Genomic DNA, 23,875 nt, shown 5'->3' with positions numbered 1-23,875 from the left:
CAGTTGTTAGAAAGTCCTTTATCTGCAAGTCATTCAGTAGTTTCCAAAAAAAGTCGCACGTCCAATTTTAGCATTTTTATTCATTTTTCTAACTTGCTTCAGGCAGCAGCACCACTGAAGTTGCTAAATTGTAATACCTAAATTGGGATTCAAAGGCAGTAAAATTTCTCAAGTAATACTATCTCCTGTGTGTTATTTTTCTATGTAAGCAGCAGGGTGACATTGTCTCAGCAGGGTTCTCCCACACAGCAGCGTCTGACTGAGGCTTTGAAGACATCATAATTCCTCACATTTCATATCTGAGTTTTGTAGAGAGATGTTGAGACACGCTCGAATTGCTGCGTATTGATCAAACATCGAGATCAAAGGATTAAAGTTCACCAATTTAAGTGCAACACGGTTACAGTGTGATGTTTTCTAAAGCGTCTCTGGGAGTCGACTCAGCAGGTGGAGAAGTTGATTTTAGGATATGTCTCTGTGGGGTTGGCATGGAAGTCTAATGGGGGAGTGGTCAAATACCCTGGTGTCAATTACTCTATTGCCTCCTCTGCTGCTTGTCATGCTGTAATTTAACAACTCCCATTACCAGTCAGCAACCGTTTGAGATGCTTATTTAATGGAATAATAGTGCAACACTCTAACAAGAATCTGCTGTGTTTTCTCCAGAGTAAAGATGAAGCTCGCCGTGCCACTTCCACTCCTGTTCCTGCTCGCTGTCGTAGACCTGAGCCGAGCCCGGGTCAGGACCTCTCTCTTGGATTTGACCAACAGCATCGGGAGCATCCTTCCCAGCCTCAGCCGGCCAGCAAACCACAGCCGCATCTTCTACGCGGTGATGTTTGATGCAGGGAGCACGGGGACACGCATTCATGTGTACACATTCATCCAGGGTGACTCAGGTAATACCGAGTAGTACTCTGACCTGCTTCCTTCTGCTCTTGTACTCATGTTATTATACCTGCATGCAGGGTTAGAGGCAAGTGAAATCATGTGTTTATTTACACTAGCTACGGCGTTATGTAATACATTTGCATTGCTGAAATACTAATAAAGATAATTGATTTACAGCCGAGTTATGAGCTCTTTTTATTAACATCCTCAGCTTTCAGTTCTGTACACTTGTAGGCTTTAACTTCAGTGGACAGAGGTTACACTTGACTTCATTAGCTTTTTAATAATCCTATTCGAGTCAACTTGCCTCATTTCGAATAAAGAGATATATTCTGCATATGTACTCTAAGCAGATTTAAGTGTCTTAATGCTTTCAAAGCTGCTGAAGTTTTGATGTGGGTGGATCTTGTTTTTTTTTAGCGGCGCTGCCTGTTTTGGACAATGAGATGTTCCACTCCATAAAGCCGGGTTTGTCTGCATATGCTGACTCCCCTGAAATGGTGAGTTCATTTTCAAATCTAATCAATGATATTGAACCGAAGGGAAAGGTCTGCTGGCTCTACATTGTATTCAGAAACACTGCTGATAGCTTCCCTCTGCGGGGAATCGCATTTCACTAATGAAAGAAGGTAGGAAGTGAGAAGAGCAAAGTGACACACAAGTGACTGATATGTAACACTTGCAAGTGTTTTCTCAGCTCTAGTCTAGTAACCCTGTTGTCAGTTGTGAGCAGAGATGTTTCATGCTGTTTTTAAAGGCCGCACACACAGTCAGGATGCTGCTGAAGGTGGCCAAGAAGACTGTACCTCGTCTGGAGTGGAAGAGGACTCCAGTGGTGCTCAGAGCCACAGCTGGACTCCGGCTGCTGGCCACGGAGAAAGCCCAGGCTCTGCTGGAGCAGGTAAGAACAATGTAGTGGTACTGAGCCGTGACATACTGTTGGGAGCTCTGCAAAGTGGAGTGAAGTTTTTTATCGTAGGGGAGTTGTTAGGCGCTACATTACTTTCAAAGGAGAGTGCAACCTCTTATCCCGAGGTGGAGCGGGCGGAAAAAGAAAGGAACATTTTCTCTGCGATGGCAGGTAGTTCAGACACAAGAGGAAGAGAATTGTTATCAGAGTGGTGGGAGCTTAGAGTGGAGGGGATAAGATAGTAATGGATGGCCCTGGGGCACCTTGGAAGATAAGTGATACTTTATTAATCCCCCTGAGGGAATTAATTAATCCCTTCAAGCGGAGGGCACCTCTGGATGAGCTACCATTACAGTAGATAACATTAAGGCCATTCCTCTGCTGCTCCCCCTGTCTCTCTCCCTCTCCTCTCTCCTCTTCTCCCTCCACAGGTTCAACATGTGTTTGATGAATCTCCCTTTTCGGTCCCAGACAACAGCGTCAGCATAATGAACGGCACAAATGAAGGTAACGTCTGCCCACCCTCTGCCCCGACAAGCAACACTTTCGTCAGTAATCACAGCCACTCATGTTCTCTCTGCAGTGCTTTGGAGGTGGCATCAGAGATCCCTCTGCCCTACTTTCAGAGTGGGCTGTAATTTCTAGGAGGAATCTCTGTTTACTGCAAACATTTAACTAAATTGCAGGAGATTATCGCTGCCGTTTATGATGACTCTTAAGAAAATGAAGTCGCTCTTCACCTCAAAGTTGTTGTGACTTTAAAAGCTGTGATTATGTGCTGGAAATTTGTTTTTGTCTGTTGTGGTGCAGTGTAATTGATTTGTCAGCATTTCAACCTATCTTTGCTCATACTCAAGTGTTTGCACTTGTGTTTATGTATATCCTGTAACCACTGTAATTTATGTGGAAATTTGTTGCCTGCTTTACAAAACGAAATTGTGCGTTCCTGCTGATATTTTCTGTTTCTCGGTTTCTAAACTCTTTAATGTAGGAATCCTTGCTTGGATATCTGTCAACTTCCTGACGGGTGAGTACTGTAAACCTGCGTCTACACGCTCTGATACTTAAAACACAGAATATGTTCCTGATCATGCTGTGTTTTCTGAGCTCAGCTACTGTATATCTACATTTAACTTGCTGTCTGAATCTCTGTCTTATTACAGACCCTGGTTCACAAATACAGGCTAAATGAGATAACTCTGATTTTGTTGCCTAAAGGGGAAAGCTGTGATCTTTATCAAGCTTAGCGTTGTGTTTTTTTTCTTTTGGGTTGCACATTCTGTATCAAACTGGCCTTTTTGAAGATAGCATCTCAGGTGTAACTGATTAGCTCCTCTCTGTTGTGGCTGCGAGAATAATGTGTGAAATGTGTTCAGGTCACCTGAAAGCACAGACCAAGAAGACAGTGGGCATCTTGGATCTGGGAGGAGGATCCACACAGATCACTTTCCTGCCAAAGCTCAGGGTCAGTTGGGTCAATTTTATATCTTATTCTTATTGTCTATTTTCTATCTTACTCTACTTAAGTTCACTGACAGTAGGAGTACTACTGTTAATAGCTTTTTATTTATTTTAATTCTACTTCTGTGTTTATTGTTCTGCACCTAAACACCAAGTTAAATTCCAGTATGTGTACATGTACTACTACATTTTTAGTTCTTTAACCAACCATGTCCTTCATCTTCCACTGCAGAAAACCATCGACAGTGTTCCTGTTGCTGATTACGTTGCCAGATTTGACATCTTAAACTCAACATTTGAATTATACACCCACAGGTAACAGATTCAATGATTAATGCACGTTTCATAAAACATAGTGCTACTTGTGAATTATTTGTAACTGCATCGAATTAATTCCTGCCTTCATCTCTATTCAAGCTGATTTTGTATATTTCTAAATAAGCCTCCAGTTATTGATCAGTGATGTTACAAATGCTGCTGACGTTGTTCTTTTTCTTCACTCTGATCTGTTTTTTAATCAGGACAACTTGTGTTATCTGTTAGTCATTAGGAGGTGAATAATAGGCTGACCATTTGTTTGGCCTATTTTCAGAATGACTTGGTTGTTACATACGCAGTCTGTTCCTGCTTGTTCTTGTCACTATAAAACAATCCTTTGCCTTCATCCAGTTACCTTGGAAGTGGACTGATGGCAGCGCGACTGGCCACACTGGGCGCTCTGGGCGCAGAAGGTACAGTGCTGCTACATAAGAAAAGGGTTGCTATAAGCTGTGTTCATTGTGAGCTTGTGTCTGAAGGAGACACTGCAGTGCCTGGTGTTTTTCCCTCTCCCTTTTCCTCAAAACAATTCAAGTGAGACCCTGAGATGAATCACCATAGTGCCTCAGGGTTTAATGTGTTAGTCCCCAGTTCTTGAGACTCAGACCATGGTGACTATTTTGTGAAGCACTTGAGCCAGGTAGAAGATTAAATGAGTCATGCCTGTTCTCTCACAGGGCTGGAGTGGCGTGTTTTTAAAAGTTCCTGCCTGCCAAAGAAGTTCAGGGATGAATGGAGCTTTGGAGGGCTGACCTATCAAGTGAGCGGGAACCCAGATGGTAAAATCCTGTTTATGTAAAGTATAATCCTTCTGTAGATTTGACTCAACATAGAGCTTTCTTTGAGTTTCATTGTGACGGAGTTACACCTAGACTACAGAGTAAATCAGAAAGACAAATTTTGAGCAAATACAAAAACCCAAAGTTTTGTGATGGAAACCGAACATCTGCAGCAAAGCTTTTAAAACCCATTAAAATAGACTTAGCGGTATTACGCATCATTTCATTTTGTTGTTCCAGTGTAAGATGCATAATTCACACCGCCGTCTCTGTTTCCTCTCCAGGTTATTCAGGATACAAGCTCTGTTATCAGGAGGTACTCAAGGTGGTGAAGGGGATTATTCATCAGCCGTACGAGCTGGAAGACAGCAACGTCTTCTACGCTTTCTCCTATTACTTTGACAGAGCGGTGGATGCAGGCCTTATCGGTGAGCGCACTCTCACACACACCTTACATAATTATACAGACCCAGCAGGATGTTATTACCAGTCCCAGAGCTAGACAGAGGCAGGACAATGTGAGTCATCAGCACCTGTCTCTGTGGATTTGACGAGCTATAGGTGTGTAGCTATTAGATAAATTGCTATCCTCTGCCAGTCTTAGCTGAAAGGGCAGCAGCTCCGTTATTAGTATTGTGGAAATGCACACGTCCATCTGCTCTCGTAATGAGTAGTAAAGCATTTTAAATATGAGCATGACCAAACCTCTCTGTTGCAGATGGGGTCCAAGGAGGGATGCTGGAGGTCAGACACTTCAAGAAGAGAGCTAAAGAGGGTGAGATGGGAGAAGCAATGCATCATTACAATGACAGATCTGCTGCTCCCTGTACTTGAGACACAGGGCGCATCTCAATAGTCTGGACTAGTGTCCTCGCTGCTATCTGAAATCCTGCCTTCATCCTCTCAGCCGAATACAGATGACTGATTACCCAACCTAACAGACATGACTCCCCTTCTGTCTGCCCAGTGTGCAATAAGATGACCAAGTACCCTCCCATCAGCTCTTTCCTGTGCATGGACATGACCTACATCACTTGTCTGCTCAAGGACGGGTTCGGCTTCAAGGAGAGCACCATGCTCCAGGTGAGGCGACGCTACGCAAAGCACAATCAACAGGCTTTGTAGCAACAGAAGGAATAGAAAAGAACTTTAAGGAGCTTTATTTCCAAAGGGTTTGAGGTATTATAAATTTCTCCTGGAAAAGTCGTGTAGCTCAGAGTCCCAGTTGTATGAATCATAAGCTATTAACTCCTATTAAAAGACTAAGCACTTATAAAACAGCTTCCATTCAGCATTCGTTACTACCATTTAAATAGATTCTAGATAATACGAGTGATATGACGCATAAGTGACATTTAATAAGCAAAACAAAAAAGCAATTTATTTAAATTATAGCTCACGCTTAATAATCAGCTAAAAATAGTGACGCCCCTTACGTCACAAAAAGGAAAAAATCAGGATCCTGACAGAAGAAATGCACGAATGAGACAAAAACTATGTTACTTTTTTATTTCAATAAATACAAAAGGCATTTGAGTGATTTGGTGTTGGATTTTTTTCCCCCTCCTAGTTGACCAAGAAAGTGAACAACGTGGAGGCAAGCTGGGCTTTAGGCGCCACGTTGGACCACTTCCACAACCTGAAGATCCACTGAGGAGGAGGAGGAAGAGGAGGAGGAGGAGGAGAGGAACAAACTGCTGATTTAGGAGGAAGAGTACGCTGCACTACCTTATCTAATGGCTCCAGACATCTGCTGTTTGTTTTTCTTCTAACCTCATGAGTAATTCTTAATTTCATTTAAAAAGCAATTATTCTCAAGTGTTAATATATTGAGCTGTAAATGAGCAACGTGTGCCTTACTCAGAGAACAAGTGGAGCACTGGAGGTCGACACTTTGAGTGGAAGAAGTTAAATGACACAGCGAGTGAAGCAGCTTTGGGCATTTAGTTTGAGATGGATGCTTTTGTGTTGTACTCAGGCTGATAAACAGGGAGGCTGTGCTGTGACCAGTGTTTACATGCAGCAGTGAGATATACTGTGCCTGAGCAGCTTTTACAGTCAGGGGTTTTCTTATTAGTAATACAGATAATGAATTATATATTCTTGTGTCTGGTACATTTCAATTTGAAAAATCAGCCGGTGTAGTTTTAAGAATAAGTGGGGCTCAGCTCCATCAGAGAATATCATCACCTCATTGTAACCTCAGACGTGTTTACACTGATGCTGCACAGAACAATGCATGGTCATTATATTTTCATAAACTCTTAAACCCGTCTCAGTATTTCTTTGGGAGTATTTGTTTTCAAAAACTTGAGGAGAAAGGTTGTTTGTACAAACGTCACTGCCATTTCACACAAAATAAAAGCCTCATCAGTCGCTAATTACAGGTATCTACAGGGTGAAGCCAGTGATTAATCTATGTACATATAAGCATCTATGTTTAGTCCTCTCTGTCAGTCGAGAGCTGCAGAAAATGGCAGTGTGTGAAATATTTCATTATGGCAGGCTACAGCAGTGCCACCACATCTTCTCCATATGCATGGCCTTCGGTCGTCATGGTCACCAACTCATGCGGCTGAGAGAGAACTACCACCGAGTCTGCCGAGCCTGGAGGGAGGGACACAAAGGGAAGTTAAAGAGAAACCACATGACTTATAGTGAGTCACCTGTCAATCAATCTTCACGTATCTACTCTAAATGTCCAGCTGCTGTCGTCATGAGGAGAAATATACCTTCTAGGGAAAAAGCTCTACGACATTTGTCCTTAAGTTTTTTACCTGGTTCTACATTTTGGTTTTAATGCTGACAGGATAATTTAGCAAAAACTGACACATATTTTTTATACAAGTCCTATAAAAGCGATCCAAAGGGGGTAAATTCTTTTGGCCTTAATGTGTTGTCCAGAGACAATAGTGTTGCGCTTATTAAAATCAATGTATAAATGCTATAAAACAAAATGTTTTTACACACAAAAAATAAAACTACATTTACGAGCAATTGACAAATATCGAATAACAATTTAGCTTTAGGCTAATGGCACTACAGGGGATGTAAAAACTCACACGACAGGAGTACAATTAAGCTAATTTCTGTTTCTGTTAGTGGAGACTGTCAGAAGTTACACAAGTACCCTATTAAGTGCTGTGTTAGGTAATAAAAGTCTACTTGTGACCCTCATTCTCATTTAGCAGAGCAGCTCTCTGCTGTTTGGCAAATGTTATCAATATCTCTTTGAAGTTAAGATCATAGAAAATCCGGCCGGACAAAGATGTGGGGATGTCAGCCAAAGAAATAAAGTAATAACAATCATCACGCCAACATTATATACTAAGTCTATTGGAGAGCAGCTCATTTTCATTATAATAAGACGGAAGTAGAGGCACGGCAAAGGCAGATGAATATTACAACCATGTTAACATGAACAACATAATTAAAAAGGTGCTTGGGAATTTGACAGCATTAGACCAATAAGGAGTGTAACTGAATTAGCATCATGACACTATTGTAAGTTATGGTCAAAGAGTAAATCATCCAGCTGCAATGGGGCGATCTCTTCAGAAGTGTTTCTGGGACAAACATCAGGACTCTAATGAAGAAGAAACAAGGCGACAGCTGGGAGAGAAACATCCGCAGAGTATAAATAGCTTCACAATAATAAAACATATGTATATTTGTGCCCAAAGCAAAATAGCAGGTGTTACATCTATCAGATTCAGAGAGGTTCACCCTGAATCTACGAGCTGGGTGAGGTATAGTGTGTAGAGATGTGTCATCACTGAGCTGGTTGGCAACGATCGTAAGAAGAGATGAGGATACGATTTTTAATACTTTTTCTATTACATCATTTTGTATTTACAAAATCCAGACTATTAAAGAACGATTAAACAACTGAGTCATAAAGAAGAGCGAGCTGCCAACAGGTTGTTTGTTCAACTTTGACAGCCGCCACTTTAAAATCTTTGAAGTCTTTTCAAGGCAACGTCAGGAAAGCACAAAGTTAGAGAACAAAGAGGCCTGAAAGCTGACGTCTGATTGGCTGGTTCTTTTGAAAGTTTACAGGAAATCAGCTTCAAGACGACCCAAAGAGCAAAGACTGAAGAACACCTGACGGGACGCCAGCAGCACCTCAGGTCGACTCAGCACCCGCGCACTGTTAGCTTCACTTAATCGCTGTTTACAGCAGGTGTTTGTGCTGAGAGGTGTACAAACCCACCTGGTGATCTCAGCATGGCGTGGTGGAGATTCATAGGCTCCACAGTTGTCGTCATTGTGACCATATCGTCTCCATTTTCACCGTCTGCCTCCAGCAGGCTGCTCTGTGTCAGGGCCTCTCCTGTCAGACACAAACACACTGTTTCTTTTCCAATTCGCCAACATGAAGAATCATATGGAGAGTGACACACCACCATTATACACGCTAACACTATTTCAGACATATATGAAATCAGAGTACAATAACTTAATGTTAATGTTAAAAAATGTGTTACAATCAAACTGTTACATGTATGTTACATTCTGATTTTGTGTTATGATCCCAGACTTTCAATTTGAAACCGTCCACCATGTTTCCATTATCTACGCGGCTTATCCTGTTCAGGGTCGCTGGGGGCTGGAGCCTATCCCGGCTCTCATTGGGCGAGAGGCGGGGCACATCTTGGACTGATCGCCAGTCAATCACAGGGCTGACACATAGAGACAGATAACCTTTCACGCTCACACTCGCACCTACGGGCAAATTTCACCAATGAATCGAATGAGCATGTCTTTGGACTGTGGGAGGAAGCCGGAGCACCTGGAGGGAACCCACGCATGCACGTGGAGAACATGCAAACTCCACACAGAAAAGCCCACTTCGTCCAAACCGGTATTCGAACCAGGAACCTCCTGGCTTTGAGGCAACAGCGCTAACCATGCTAACCGCGCGGCCTGTTGGATTACCTTCCTTTGTCAATCAGCTCTGCCCACAGAGGAAGTAAACTCATCGCTGCCACCTCTACTCTTATTTTTCCACTTATTACATTTAGTCTCTTCTTTAATGAAGAAGAGAAAAGGTGTTTAAACAAGTTAAACAATCTCATTTTCGAAGGAACACAGACTTCTTTGATTCAATGTCCGTGGAAATGATGAACCTACCCCTGTGATGTTTCTTTAACTCAGATAAGACTGACTGTTTCCTTTTCTGATCACTACATGACAAAATGTTCAGACACCCTAACATTTGGTTAGTTCTGAGGCATTTATATTTGAACTTTAAAGACACTGCTAAATGTTCTTTCAGACTTATTTGGGCGTGGATTAGAGATGCCATTTTTTCCCCAGCCTAATTCTGATAGTCAGACTTGAGTATTTGCCATTGCAGTGATACCAGCATGATTAAATATACATACATAATATTGGTGGAAAAGTACTGATTGCTAAAATGTCCTTACTTATCCAGACCTGGAAATGTCTGCTGCATTTAAAACGTTTATAGGATTTACTGCAAACAGCTTCAGAGAAATCATGTTCCTAACTGAGATCTGCTCATTATCACTAACTTTTAAAGTTACCTTTTGATGCCTTTTTCTTTGGGTTGTTTTTAGGACTGTCCTTATTCCAACAAAGTCGACTTAATAATTCAGTGGGTATAAATAACACAGAAAGTACCCCTCTGTTGTGAAGCTGCATCTTTCTTTGCTCTGCTTTTTTACAAAAGACCAGCCTCTTTGGGGAGGCTGACCCGAATAAATCTGCTGTTTATAATTAGAGCTTTGGCAGCCGTTTCCTCTGTGGTGATTCAGCTGCCGAGCTTCCCACTGCTACAGGAATGTGACAAGGAGGAAAATACTCTGTCTGCTCTCATGTTTGACGCCAAAAGAAACCCAACAACCTAATTTAAGCTGGTTTTGTACAATTAGGCCGTATGTTGGAACATAAAGAGCTCATTGAGAGACGCTTTTAATCTGAAGAGGTACTGGAGCCGATGCTAAGAATAGAGGCAGGAGAGAACCGGGGTAAATCTCCCACAGCTGCAGTGGGAGATTTACACAAGCACCCACTCATTTATCTCAGTAATTTGTAAGGTGAAGGCAGAAGGAGCTTGAAGACATGAATTAGAGTCAGTGTGCCATTGTAACTTGGTGATTACAGAGGAATCTGACCCCATCACAGATGCCTGACAGGCCTTTTTTCTGCAGCACACTTCTGCTATCTCTGCTTTTCCAGAGATATGAGGCGTCTAAAACAATTCAGCTACTGAGCCTGAAGAACAAAAATCCTAATGTGGAATTTTTAACTGCTCAAAAGGCATTAATTATTCAAGAAATGTTCCTAAATGTAAGTTAAACCAACACTTTCTCTGTGCACTTTGTAAAATGTATGGGCTGCTTGAAGCTACATAATCCACGGATTAGCATTACCTTCTACTGCACCGGGTATGTGTGTGTGTGTGTGTGAGAAAAAGATAATGCCAGTGAGAAAGACCTGTTTCTCTGCTCTCCCCGCTGAGCCCCTCCTCTCCGTGCCTCTTCCTCATGTGGACGTTCCTGCTGCCCGACTGAGAGAACGTCTTCCCACAGATCCCGCAGTGATGAGGCTTCTCGCCTGGGAAGACGACACGCACAAACACAAAGAGACGTGAAATCCTGTGATGCCGCTCTGAACCGGTGCAGGGCGCATCTCTTCAAGGCGCATCATGGTATAGTGAATCGTATAGCGCGCTAATTACAAAAACAGCGCCGGGGCCGTTCCAGCTGTAAACTGGGTCCCACTCACCAGAATGTACGAGCATGTGTTTTCTGAGACTGGAATACTCTGCAAAGGATCGCCCACAACCATCTGCTTCACACAGAAAAGGCTTCTCTCCTGGAAGCAGCCGCCCACCACACACACACACACACACACACACACACACACACACATTACAAAGAGTTACAAATACATTACTTTGCAGAATTGCATTGACTTATCAGACGAGTATATGTGAAAGTGATTTCAGCTCAATAAGCTCTGGAGGTGTAAGATGCCACTTCTGTTCTTCTTTATGGCGCTCACAGTGACAGCTGACCTATTTCGCAAACTCACTTATAAATTAAAACATAATCTCATCCAACTACAGATTCCTCAACTTGTGTATCGGCTATTACCGAGTACAAATCTGATCATTGGGATTAAATAAATCTTCATGTTATTATTAACAGCTGTAAGTCTGGACTTCTACAACACTGGAGCAAGCCCTCGAAAACTGAAACCATGCACGCTGTACAAATCATCTTTCTACCGGTGGGATTTTCCAGAGTATAATGTTGCCAAATTGTTGACAATTTGCCAACTCTGACTAACGTTACACTCTCTGCCAGCATCAAACTGTTGTTGTTTGCTGTCGTCGCGTGATAAATGACCTGAAATGAGTTCTTCTTCACGGCTCTAAAACAGTAGTTGCAGTGTAGGCGACTGTTTTGGAGCAACAAAGAAACAGGTTGGTTTTTTTTGAGGCTGACGAATCGCAGCAGAGTATACACTCTCCAATACTGTTATTCTAGGCGATATTGGAGGCATGTTTAATACAGGTGTTTATATATAAACTCACGCACAATATATCCTTTAACAATCGGAATTGCGATGTGCGCATGTGCAACAGTCACATCACAGGACGTGCGATAGAGAAGCAAATCAAGTCAAACAAGCTGCTGCTTTATTGTTTCTCGGTGCAAAATGATCGTTTTTAAGGACTAATCGACAGAAAAGGTCCGTCTGATATCACACTCGTGCAGCTCTTCATCAGGGCACAGAGTGAACAGACAGCTGAGCTGCAGAGTCTGTGTGTCTCCTGCCTGTAAACTGTAAACAAGCACGCGACGCTGCTGCCGTCACAGATCATGTCGGCGGGATGATTGAGGCGGACATTCTGTTAGGCGGGGTGGCTTATAGGTGAGACTGTTCCTGTTATCAGTCGCATCTCTTCCCGGTGCTGGTTAATGCTGAGCGAACATGCTGAAGAGTGTTTACTTTTAGCTGCTACACCTGCAGCACACACACCGAGGATGTGTGTGTCGACAGGAAGCAGGAGACGTGAGCTTTCATTTCAAAAAGTAACCGTCACCGAGCTGATCATGCTGATTAAACATGCATTAAAACCTCACTAGACATGGTAGGTGATACCGTATAAGTAACGCAACTGCAGCACACAAATTAATTTGTATTAATTTAAAAAAAAGAACGTGTCCCTCCACCTGACCTCCTTCTACTTTTTCAAGCGAGTGTCAGAGTCTGAAGCAAGAGAGGTAAAAGTAGGAGAGGGGTTTTATTTTGTTAGAAGAAAACAGACTTAAAAGTCCCAAATAAATAAATAAATGATTGTCAATTGTTTATATGGACCTGAAAACACACTGCGTTTATCTGGTATAATTCCCTGTAGTTTTAAAAAATGCCATAAATACTGCAGAACAAAAATATTTATCGCAATATCAGTTTTTTCCAAAATCGTGCAGCCCTACTCTAAATCCATCTAAGTGTATAATGTAGTTCATAGAAAGCGGTTCTTCCAGACTTATGAGAAGTATAAACACTGTTTAGCGTAGCTGGAGTCCCTAGAAAGCAGAAGCAGACTGTGGATGAGCCCATCAGAAGTCTTAATGTCACCTTAAATAAAATATGACACAGCACTGTTACTCATATCAGCAGTGAATCTAAAGGCGCCAGTGCTGCTGACTCTTCACATCTTTACCTTGACTGCACCGAGGAAGCATTAAATGGCCTGAGTCAGTTATTGCTTCCGGCACGTTGGAGCTTTTATACGCGTGTACCTCCCGCTCCCCACCTGTGTGTGTGCGTCTGTGGTTCTTCAGGTTCCCGGCGGTGGTGAACTTCTTGCCGCAGTTCTTCTCCTTGCAGATGAAGGGCTTCTCTCCGTTGTGGGTCCTCATGTGAACCTGCAGCCTCTGCAGCACGTAGAAGCTCTTCCCGCAGCCCTCCGCGCCACACCTGAACATGCGGTCGTTCCTGCGAGAGGAAAACCAGACATTAGAGCCCCCGCTGTCTCCCGTGCGCAAGATTTATTTTCCATCAGCCCAACCAGGAGGTCAGACGGGGGCAGCCACAAGTACATTTCTGTGCTGGTGTAGAGAGAGTTCACACTTCTGTCTTAGTCTCAGCTGTGTTTCTCCTGTCTGCCTCAAACACTAACAACCTGTGGAAACACTGTGAGCACTCGGCTGTAAAACATCTGCAGCGCTGCGCTCACACCTACTCTCAGAAGCCTGAGGATGAAATATTTAATCAGTATTTACCCAGATTTCTCCACCGTTATACAGGAGATGCACAACAAAGGTTTCAAACCTGTTAAAAATGGTTTAAAATTGTTATTTTTCTGCCTTTTTTTTGTAATATTTCTTGAAAAAGGACAAAGTTTAATAATAACCTCTGTATTCCTTCGAATGCTTTACAGGTAATAATGGCTTCGACTTTCTATTAACAGCTAAGATTTGATTGCACATATTACATTTTAAAGCGACAGTGTGTAATGAGGGTATTAGCCTGCTAGCTTGTTATATTATTTTTCAATTTGGTAAATGTCTCCACATTAGCCCGGCTTTGCACAGGGTTGAATATTGATGCTTTGGCTGCAGCAACATGTTGGAACTGCTGCCTGGAGCCATTATGTTCATCTGCTGTGTATGATATGTGTAACCTGCATGTGTGTGATGTGTAACCTGCATGTGTGTGATGTGTTACCTGTGTGTGTGTGATGTGCTACCTGTGTGTTTTGAGGTGGTATTTGAGATGAGCCGGCCAGGTGAACGTCCTGCAGCATCCCTCAAAAGAGCAGCGGAGTATCTGCTTGGAGAGGGGGCGGCCGGTCCGAGGCGGCTGCAGCGGCTCTCTCCTGTCCCCCTCTGCTGTCAAACTGTGCGCGTGGTCGCCTAGGCAACAAGAAGAGGAAAGTGAGCAGGGTTTTTCGTGCAGAAAAACAATCCAGGAGTTTCCAGGCGGTCGGCCTCTGGAGCCCGGCTGTATAAAAAGCTAATCATCGGGTAGTGACTGAGACCTGCTGAACAACTGCTGCCAAAAGAAAACAACCTGAAGCTGAATGCAATCACTCGCTTTTCACCTGCTCGGACTCCCCGCTCTGAATGCTGTTAACAGGTCCAATTTTGCTTACAGCGTCGCAGCAGTAATGCAGCCATAACTGATACCCCACTGCTGAAAGAAACTTGTCTAATCTAATGCGAGTTGGTGGGAGGGCAGCTATTACACCGGCTCAGATACGAGAGCTTCAGATCCACACTGAACCCAGTTACAGGCTGCTGCAGACATTTCATTTAACAATACGGGAAAGTATGTGTAGCCCATTTTAAAAACTGCCACACAGGCTCAGAATGAGACCTTATATTATCTGTAACACTTCATTGTGGTTGGGAAATCAGATCAAAGACATTCAAGGATGAATCCACAAAAATGTCTCCTTCTTTCCTTCCCTTACTGTTCTTATTGACCTTAACGAAATATAATAAGCTGAAAAGAAATCAGGAGAAATCTGAGGAGGTAAGAGAACAACCTGTCCAGCTCAGACTATTAACTGTATATCACCTTCACTTAAGACATGAAAGCAACTTTCAAGAGCATGTTTGGAATTCAACCACCACCACATGTTAACATACAGTTAAGAGGTTGTACACGGCGCTTTAAACAGATCTCCCTGCGATTTTGACTCCCTGCATCACTACTTCATGACTCCTCACGGTGGTGCTTATGACATGAATGAGGGTAAAAGGTTAAAGAAAGTTGTTCTATATCATTATATGATTGTCTTGCAATATATCAATTATAGTGGAATCGCTGTATCGTCATATTATCGCGTCCCCCGTATCGTATCGTATCAGGAGTTACCCTGCGATTCCCACACTTAACACAATGTATGCAAATTATAAGACACAGACAGGAATGATTATTGTGAAGTAAAAAGCTGATTTTCACACATGTGCATTTAACCCATTTTTGGCTGACTGCAGGGTCAGCCCTACACATGGGTCTGTATGTGACTGACTGACTGACTGATTGACTGAGTGAGTGACGGTACTTTCAGAGCCGTAGAGAGAGAGAGAGACGCGACATTGCGATGGCGGATCATGGAGCATATTGGACCTCCACTGACGCGACTCTCTGTCTATAAGGCTCTGGATACTTTGTTCGCAGCTAGTAGGCGGGGCTGCTCCTCCGCTGCTTGTCCGCTGTCCTCACCTACATCCGCAGGAAGTAAAGTAAATCGAATATTGTGATGTATCATGATATGATTGTCATGCAATATATCAATTATCACAGAATTGCTGTATCGTCAGATTATGGGTATCGTGGTATTGCGTATCGTATCGTGAGTTACCCTGTTATTCCCACCCCTAACAGCAAAAAACCGCAAAACAGAATTAGCAAGTGCAGGAAAGCAACATTTAAGAAAATACATTCTACAGTGAAATAGACGAGGAGCAGGCAGAGATGGGAGTAAAAATGTACTCTCCCATCCTTTTTCTAGCCTGGACCTTTGGCTGCAATTTAGCTCAGAGGGAGTTCAAAGATCAGAGACGAAGCTAGGAGTCATGGTGCCCTGATGTCACGGGTGAAATCTTTATCTAACAGGCAGCCTGTGGAGGAGAGTAAAAAAGGTTATGATGCAGCGCAGACTCCTGGCGTGAGTCAACAGCTTTTCTACGGCCCCTTGTGCTGCAGGAGAGGAACGGGTGTCGTTGGGATCAGAGAGGAGAGCGTTACAGTGAAGAGAGTGAGGGGAGATTAAGGATAACTTTGAACTGAGTGAGCAACACATGAGGAGGACTCTTTGGCGAGTGGAGGAGCTGCAGTAAACAACTCCTGACAATCCAAGCCGAGTTTGAAAACACTTTTTTTTATCATATTTTATTTATAGCCGTTACCAAAAATGGAGCAAATATAGTGTTTAGATTGTGCTACTTTTAGACAAAATCGTCAGGTTTGAAATGTCAACTGCAGACCTGAAGATTTTTTAGACACTCCCTCTGCATGTTCTCGTTGTATTTCAGATTCTGTCCCGCTCTGAGCCATTGCTGCAGCGATCAATGTCCTTGACTGGAAAACGGTAATATTTCACTCCCTCGCTGGGCCGTTCCTTTCAGAGGGAGGGGCGCAATGCACGCTGGGTGTTGTAGGAATGTAGAATGGGTGAAACCACGAGCTGTTTGTACAACTTTCTCCACAGCTATGGCTCCATTTTCAAATATTACTGCTTCTATCGATTACAGAGCTATGACTGACAGCGGCTTCTTCCAGGGGCGAATTGCTCCTTTAAGGAAGCTTCGTATTTAGCATATTATGAAAACAGAGATAGGAGTGGTATCACTCTTCTTATGTAAAACTCTTAAAAAAGATAATAAGCATATTTTGCAAAATGTCAAACTACTCAGAACCATCAGCTGCTCCATTATCCTCCATGTGACATTTTCCTGATGGCTTGTTTACCTGATCACCTGTGCATCCTCTCCACTGTCTAACCTGTTCCAAGCTCTCTGCACCCTCACACCCTCCCTCCCTCTCCTGAGCCTGCATTAGCCACATTACTGAATGCACATTAAATCACCAGAGACACGGCACAACGAAAAGTACTTAAGCGTGATCAATGTTTCACGATAATGCGGCGCTGACGACTCCGCTGGATATCTTCAGTCAGATTTGTAAATCGGTGGAGACAAAGCTACAAACTCATTTTGATTGAGAGACTTCTGATGAGGAGTGCTGAACACAGATTCAGTCGGTGCTGATTACACCACATTTTCATCTCATCGCTGACCTCATTTCTCTTCTTTCTGTCTTTGATGCCTGCCGTAAGTAGACCGGCTGATGTTATCTCCTCACTAAACTGTGCTGCTTCCTTCACACTGACTTAATTTCTGTCTAAACTTCTTTTTTTTTTTCTAATTTTAGTCTTAAGCATCACAGATTGCTTTCTGCCGTCCGCACTGCACACATCTGTGAAAGTGTTTTCTTTCAAAGAGCTAATCTGACTCCACTTTTATTGTAAGAAGACATTGCTTCTCGCGTCGATAAGACAAAGTCACTTTACCGTTACTGACACTTGCAGCTCGGGCGTCCTGGCTGGCCTTGGCGTCTCTCGCAAGCTGCGCCCGGGTGGCGGCGATCAGGCTGTCATGTGCCAGCTCCTGCACCCGCAGATACCAGGGAGCACTGCCATCTATCCCGTAGTCCCCTGATGAGACCCCCTCGTCGTCATCCTCCCCGGCCCCATCTGCGGCGAAGATCAGCGACTCGGAGGAAGCTGTGATGCCTGCGAGGGAAGAAAAGGCAGGAGGACAATCACCGTGAAACAAGGAACTCAAGGCCGTTGCGAAAGTGTGCAGGATCGTTGATGGTCCCTCGAGGTCACATCTCTGAATTCATTACCGTCCTCCCATCAAGCTCAGCAGTTTGGGATCAATTTATCGCTTTTACTTTGAAAGGGAGGATGCAAGCCAACAGACACACACATAAACACCCTGAAAACAACACAATCCCCCCTTTTATTCCCCATTTGAATTTAATGTAACAAAAGACAGAAAGTGATTCTGCCCTCTGAAGAGTCTTTTCTATCCGTCACATCGCTCACTGAGTCACAGCCTGAACACAGCGCGCTGCACAAAAGGTGCATGTCAAGGGACCAAAATTAATTTTCTGGCTCTGCTGCCGAGGGCTGATGAACCAAGAGAATGTGCCTGCCAAGGATCATTTCTTCCAGCCAAAATAATTCACAGTTTTCTTCATGAAAATGTGTCACCCCATTTCTTTTCAGCGCTGTGTGTAGAATCGGGAGCCGTGCGAGACACAAAGTGCAAGCACGAGAACAGATTTAAAGTTTTGATGTAAAACTTCTCACCCTTTTGAAAACGATGTTTGAAATCCATCAGAAAGTGAGTCATCGTGCAGGGGTAAGGGTTTGATTCATTCTAACAAAGATGGGGAAATGCTGATCACTTGTTGATTAACTGTTGCAGGAAGGAGGAGGGTGTATGAGAGGTGTACATTTGGTTGGTGGTCCTTTAGTGTTTATTTACCTTTTGCGAGGTTGAGCAGGACGTAGGAGGTGCTGTCTGACTGTTGCAGGTCATGGAGGATGGGTGGGGGGCTGGGTGAGGCCTGGGGATGGGAGTGTGCCTGGACCACTAAAGGGCTTCGCTCTGACACACCTCCGAACTCTGACAGGGAGGGAGAACTCTCAGGCTCATGGCTCAGGCCTCCATCTGAGGAGAAAACACGTGTTTTATTCCTGATTAAAGTTACCTGCAAATGAACACCCCAAATCATCAAGCTTTTGGTTATTCTGTTTTGCATGTCAATCATACACATACAGTGACATACAGTGACTGCAATAATGGCATGAGTGTGGACTAGCAGACAAATTGTGTACATATTTTAATTACATTTTTTTTCAGAGCCTCTCCTTCCTCTTGAAACCAACAAGTCTATTTGCCATTCAAAGGTCAGACCGTAGACAGTAATTGGAGTGACTGTGTGCGGGCGCAGTCCCACGTGGGGGGGAGCAGCAGCACTGCACTGTCGCTTCATAGTTGTAGAAAACATGGCTGCTCTAGGATCGGTTATTCGGCTTTATATGTACGAGTCAGAATCGCCAGGAGGTATCGGAATGGTGAGTTGAAATCTTGACTTGACCACAAGCTCGTGCAAGAAGGCAGCCTGAGGTGAATGACGGTGAATGTCGATTGGTCGATTTCAGCGAAAGCAAGGTTCTACGTAGAAACCTGCAGCTGTTCTGAATGGCCCATTTCAGAGGCGACCTTTTTAAAAATGTCATTCTGGAAAAACACGGAATTATGCAGTTTTCACTTTTTCACTGTGAACAATAAACACCCAAACATGAGGCCCCTTTAAGAAAAATGAGCTCAACACATTCATGGGATGCACACAGTGTCATTTGATAAGAATATAAATTTATCTGTGATTTATTTCGAGGGCACCTTTTATATGTGAAACACTTTTGTTTTAGTTTTGTTTATTCATTTGTATTGTTTTTAATTGTTTGTATTGTAATGTGTGTTTTTAAATCTTCCTGCCCAGGGACCACAGGTGTAAATTAGCTTTATAGCTATACCTAAAAACCTTCTTTCCATAGCAGAGTTTGAGCTTGTAAAAGATCATTTTAATAATAGAAAGAAAACAACGTGGATCCAAATCTACACATGGGGATTTTTGTAAAGCTAAAAGAATATAAACAAACAATATGGAAAAACTGCTGCAACCATAGAAGTGCAGGTATCCAGATCCAAAGATGTTTTAAAAACTGCATTATTATACATAGTCACTGTTAGTCAAGGACTACTTACATTTTAAAAACACGGCACATTTCTTCCACAACTATCAATAATTTAAGAATGATGATGCAGAACTGGATCCAGATGCAGTAAAAAGATGATTTGGGTTAAGGTTCTAATATTTTTGCTGGGATATATGAGAGCTTAACAAGTTCTGAATAAAATATTGACATAACATCACCTTTAAACCGAGAAGGCACTTGTTGATTTACTCATCCAGCAGGTAAATGTAATAAACATGTAGAATCTGTAGACGCAAGATTTTGGTATCGGAAGTGTTCTGGTTTGCGTTTGTAGTACGCTCGTAGTCCGAGTAGTATTGACCAATCGTGTCTCAGTAGGCTTCGGTTGCATGCAGGAAAAAGAGTCCATATAGAGAGCAAAGCAGGCGGAACGCAATCTGCTGCAATGCCATCGGCGGTCATCGCGATTTAGCTTTTTATTACTCTCCATCAACAGATATCTGCATGCCACTGCGTTCCTAGATGCCGTATCTCAACTCCAACTCCATTCTCGCCTCTCAACTCGCTAGTCGGACTGTAAACAATGCAGCACACAGAGAAGAAAGTCTTGCCTGGAAATCCTTTATCACTATCTGGCTACACCAGAAGCCCCCCAAAAATTGGCTGCCACTCCCAGAGGCAATATCGTCGTCAAAAGATAGCTGATGGGTTTAGGGATTGGGTCACCACCAACTCACGCTGGAAATACCTGCTGCTAAATGCTCCACTATTTTCAGAGATGAATCACTGAGACACTGAGACACTAACGTGTCAGGTGCTGGGCAGTTGTTACAATTGGGTTTGGGTTTTCCCTCATAACAGCTGCATGAGAGCAGTAACGGTGACCAAAATAGTACATTTGATAGCCAGACAGCTAAACCAAAACTGACCTGGCTGTAGGGCTCCATAACGATGAGGGGAGCTACAGAAATAGGTGATAATTCTTTGCAGCTTCATCACTACAAGCAACAGCTTTCACATTTCTATTTTTACATTTTCATTAGGACATAATCACATCCATAGTTATTATAAAAATGAAAATACAATTTATATTACTTGGAGATCTTTTCAAATAGATTCAAATAAAGTTTTTGAATGATTCAGAAACTGTGTGGCAGATGTAGCCTTAACTCAATACAAACATTTAAAAGTGAAACCTTTCTGCTCTGACAATTCAGCTTTTTGTCAGTTTGATGCTTTGTGTGATGAAAGTATTTTAATTGCAGTGGATAAAGACACTTACACAACTGTTTCAAGCTTTCCAAAAGTAATCTGTTTCTTCTTGAATTATAACTATATGCATGATAAAGCAGAGATCTTTTACTACAAATTGTAAACTCACAGCATATTGTGAACAATCTGCTGTTGAGCTACACTGTTTTGTATGCTATTCTGACAGTGGACCTGTCAAACATTTGATGGATAGTTGTTCTACTACAGCTAAACTACGTGGCTCAATACACAGGAGATAGTTTTATTAAAAAAACGAATCACTAGTGGAATGGTTTCACTGAAATGCATTAACTCTGAATACCACTGCTAGTATTTATGCCACTAATGGACAGGAGGAGAGTGATAAGATGCTGACCTGTGAGCTCCAGAGGGCTGCACAGTGAGCTCTCAGTGGGAGTCAACAGAGGCAGACAGGAGTGTTTGGACTCAGAGTCCTCCAGACCCTGAACCAGAGGGATGGACGCGTTCTGCACAAACTGCACCAGCAGCTGTGAGGACAAGACGAAAAGAGCCACGTCAAATTAACAGTCAGGATGTGAGGTTCGTTTCATATTTAAAAATAATAATAATAATAGGATTACCTCTGGTTTGGAGTCAAGCTCATCAGACAGCATGGGTCACCCTGTGTGAAACCTGCAGAATAATAAGAATAACACTGATCCATCAAACGCACACACATTTGTTAACATTTGCTTAAGTCTAAACAAAATAACACTTACCTCAAATGTGACCTGCTGAGTGTGAGATTCTCTGTCGGTCATTCACGCAGGCTGCAGGTCATCTTGGAGTCATAACCGTCACACAATCTGCGGTCAAACAACAGGACGAGACGTCAGATTATCCTCTGATTTACAAGAGGACAGCGAGTACCTACAAGTGTTTTATTAAAAGTGAAAATAACTCGCCGAACTAACAATGTATCTAAATGTAAAGTAAGCTACAAAGCCTTGCGCCAGTCTCAACTGTTAACGATGAAAGAGACAGATGACAAGATTGCGTGGTTAACTTAGCTAGCAGGGTTAGCAGTTAATAAACTAGCTACCGGGGCTAACAGACAGATGTTAGCTGGTGTCAAAGCCTGGCCGCTGACGAAAATGTTTAATGCCGTTAAATCCTAAATAACATGTTAATTATTTGTTAACCCTGTAATAGTTGTCCAGCTGAAGCTACAGCGTGACAGCAGATAGAAAACAATTGTCCCAAAACAGAGTAGCAGGTTTGTTCTACGGAGTCTCGGATGGAACAATGTCAGAGCACTTCCGCGTTTTCCCACACAGGTGATGCTGTATCACCGACGCCACCTAGTGGTGAAAACTGTAAACTACATTAGTTTCACTCTTGAATCAAATACACATGGAGGCATTGTTGCTTTTGGTTAAGTAAATAGATAAATATACATCCCCAAATACCTGAAAAATGAAACGTGAATTATATGTTTGACTTTTTTTTTATCTGACCAGGAGGCATCACCAGTTATGACCAACATTTGCTTAATTCCTCAGGTTAATATTTAATCAGAGGGGGAATTAGACTTACAGGAAGGTACAAAAAAGTATTCTGTCTTTTGTCATGACATTTGCCCTCATTAGACAGCTGGACAGGGTTCTACTAAGAGCTTTCAATCTAAATATTTATGCAAAACATTTAAAAACATTGCTAAATTAAAGCTTTATGGAGGCCAGGTGTACTGGAGAAAGTTAATGGTTTGTCCTCAATATGTTTACAGTGTAAAACAAAGAAGCATTGAGTTCTAGCTAAAATGTTTCACAGCAGAGGAATAGCTCCTGAGGTGTAATCTGTCATGTCTGCAAATTACTTGCTGTCTCTCAGCTTGCTAGTGTGATGAAAGAGGTGTGTGGAAATCTCTGAAAATAAATGTCTCAGTCCCCCTCTTTCTCACCTCTATCAAAGATTCAGAACATAACGCTCCTCCTCCTGTAACCCAAAGTGATATTTGAATTGATTTAATATATTTTAGAAGCTGTAACAAACATTTTTTCTTAGTGATATCTACAAAAACAAACAAGAACATGTTCTTTGGAATGACATTTATTACACAAACAATGAGTCTCTTAAAACTTAACTGTACAAAAAGAGCCCTAAATTACATTACATCAACCCCTTTTAATCATTATTGTTCTTTGATTGGGATAGCTGACATATCAGTATTCATAACAAGTTCCACGTTTTGGTTAAATCCTCCACAGTGGTAAGTCTCATCAACTTTACACGTATAAGTTCAGAATAGAAAAAAGGTTGCCAGTAAGCCACACTACATTCAGTTTGCCTGATTCTACTAAATGGATTACTGGGCTCCTGATCATGTTGCTGGTGCACTACTGAAACATGTTGATAAAAACAATCGCAACCTTTTTCACAAACATTTTCAGCATCTGTAAAAATGACAGAAGGCAAACTGAAATGCACTGAGGAAACGAAGCTGCCGACGTTTACATGAAAAACTCAAAATCCAGTGTTATAAAATCACAGGTGTCATTCTGTACAAGCATACAAAGTCTTTACTCTTTTTCTATCATTTTTTGTTTTCATGGTTCAGACATCAAATGATTTTATAATAACGGCAGTCCATGACACAGCATGTAGCAGATACAATAGTAGATATAATCAGACTTATGGTTTGATACAGTTCAGTCAATAGTCCATCACATGGACTGGATCCAAGACAGTCCCCACAGCAGTGTGGATCCATGTAAACAAACCAAACTTTTGACTACAGCGTGTTTGTATGCTAACTTTGAGAGATAAATGTGCGAAGGTAAAAGCAGATGGCATCAAACAAGGAAAGCTCTAAATAAACATGGACACGACCGGTGTTGTTGTGCTATTATCAGCTAAAACTTCACTGACCAGTACCATCATGTGTCCCTCATGCGTTTGATTGATGAAGAGCTGGTCCACAAAAGAGTTCAAATTAATTCTGTAATGATTTTAGAT

The 23,875-nt window shown here is 42.4% G+C and overlaps 2 protein-coding genes across 3 annotated transcripts; one reads left to right on the top strand and one right to left on the bottom strand.

Annotated features, from left to right (window-relative positions):
• Window positions 1–673: 673 nt before the first annotated feature.
• On the top strand, window positions 674–6,626 carry LOC138584960 (ectonucleoside triphosphate diphosphohydrolase 5-like). The gene is made up of 13 exons (XM_069657160.1): window positions 674–899; window positions 1,312–1,391; window positions 1,649–1,792; window positions 2,233–2,308; window positions 2,793–2,828; window positions 3,178–3,266; window positions 3,495–3,577; window positions 3,932–3,993; window positions 4,258–4,359; window positions 4,644–4,787; window positions 5,078–5,134; window positions 5,327–5,442; window positions 5,930–6,626. Exons 1-13 carry the CDS (start codon window positions 674–676, stop codon window positions 6,011–6,013), a joined length of 1,299 nt encoding a protein of 432 aa, XP_069513261.1. The 3' UTR covers window positions 6,014–6,626.
• Window positions 5,864–22,147, bottom strand: znf410 (zinc finger protein 410). Of its 2 annotated transcripts, XM_069657159.1 has the most exons (12): window positions 22,063–22,147; window positions 21,640–21,726; window positions 21,502–21,553; window positions 21,276–21,408; window positions 18,411–18,596; window positions 17,426–17,647; window positions 14,093–14,258; window positions 13,157–13,338; window positions 11,113–11,202; window positions 10,822–10,941; window positions 8,573–8,692; window positions 5,864–6,966 (listed from the first exon to the last, which is right to left on the bottom strand). In XM_069657159.1, the coding sequence occupies exons 3-12, from the start codon at window positions 21,532–21,534 to the stop codon at window positions 6,866–6,868; spliced, it is 1,353 nt and encodes a 450-aa protein (XP_069513260.1). In that variant the 5' UTR covers window positions 21,535–21,553; window positions 21,640–21,726; window positions 22,063–22,147; the 3' UTR covers window positions 5,864–6,865. The 2 variants fall into 2 exon arrangements, with proteins under 2 accessions (XP_069513260.1, XP_069513259.1); XM_069657158.1 differs by having other exon boundaries at window positions 21,640–22,145.
• Between the last annotated feature and the right edge of the window lie 1,728 nt (window positions 22,148–23,875).

Source organism: Semicossyphus pulcher, unplaced genomic scaffold (genome assembly GCF_022749685.1).
Source record: "Semicossyphus pulcher isolate SPU_LCO1_2020_fin unplaced genomic scaffold, fSemPul1.0.p SCAF_11, whole genome shotgun sequence".
Taxonomy (NCBI): Eukaryota; Metazoa; Chordata; class Actinopteri; order Labriformes; family Labridae; genus Semicossyphus; species Semicossyphus pulcher.
The sequence above is the reverse complement of the archived record's forward strand: the minus strand, read 5'-3'. Positions and strand labels throughout refer to the sequence as shown.

Excerpts from the sequence above, each read along its gene's own strand:
- LOC138584960 (XM_069657160.1), top strand. The coding sequence starts at position 674 with ATGAAGCTCGCCGTGCCACTTCCACTCCTGTTCCTGCTCGCTGTCGTA. Across the intron at positions 900-1,311 it reads ATTCATCCAGGGTGACTCAG|CGGCGCTGCCTGTTTTGGAC; the intron begins GTAATACCGAGT and ends GTTTTTTTTTAG. Across the intron at positions 3,267-3,494 it reads CTTTCCTGCCAAAGCTCAGG|AAAACCATCGACAGTGTTCC; the intron begins GTCAGTTGGGTC and ends CTTCCACTGCAG.
- znf410 (XM_069657159.1), bottom strand. The coding sequence starts at position 21,534 with ATGCTGTCTGATGAGCTTGACTCCAAACCAGAG. Across the intron at positions 13,339-14,092 it reads TACCACCTCAAAACACACAG|GAACGACCGCATGTTCAGGT; the intron begins GTAGCACATCAC and ends TTCCTCTCGCAG. Across the intron at positions 8,693-10,821 it reads CGGGGAGAGCAGAGAAACAG|GAGAGGCCCTGACACAGAGC; the intron begins GTCTTTCTCACT and ends TGTGTCTGACAG.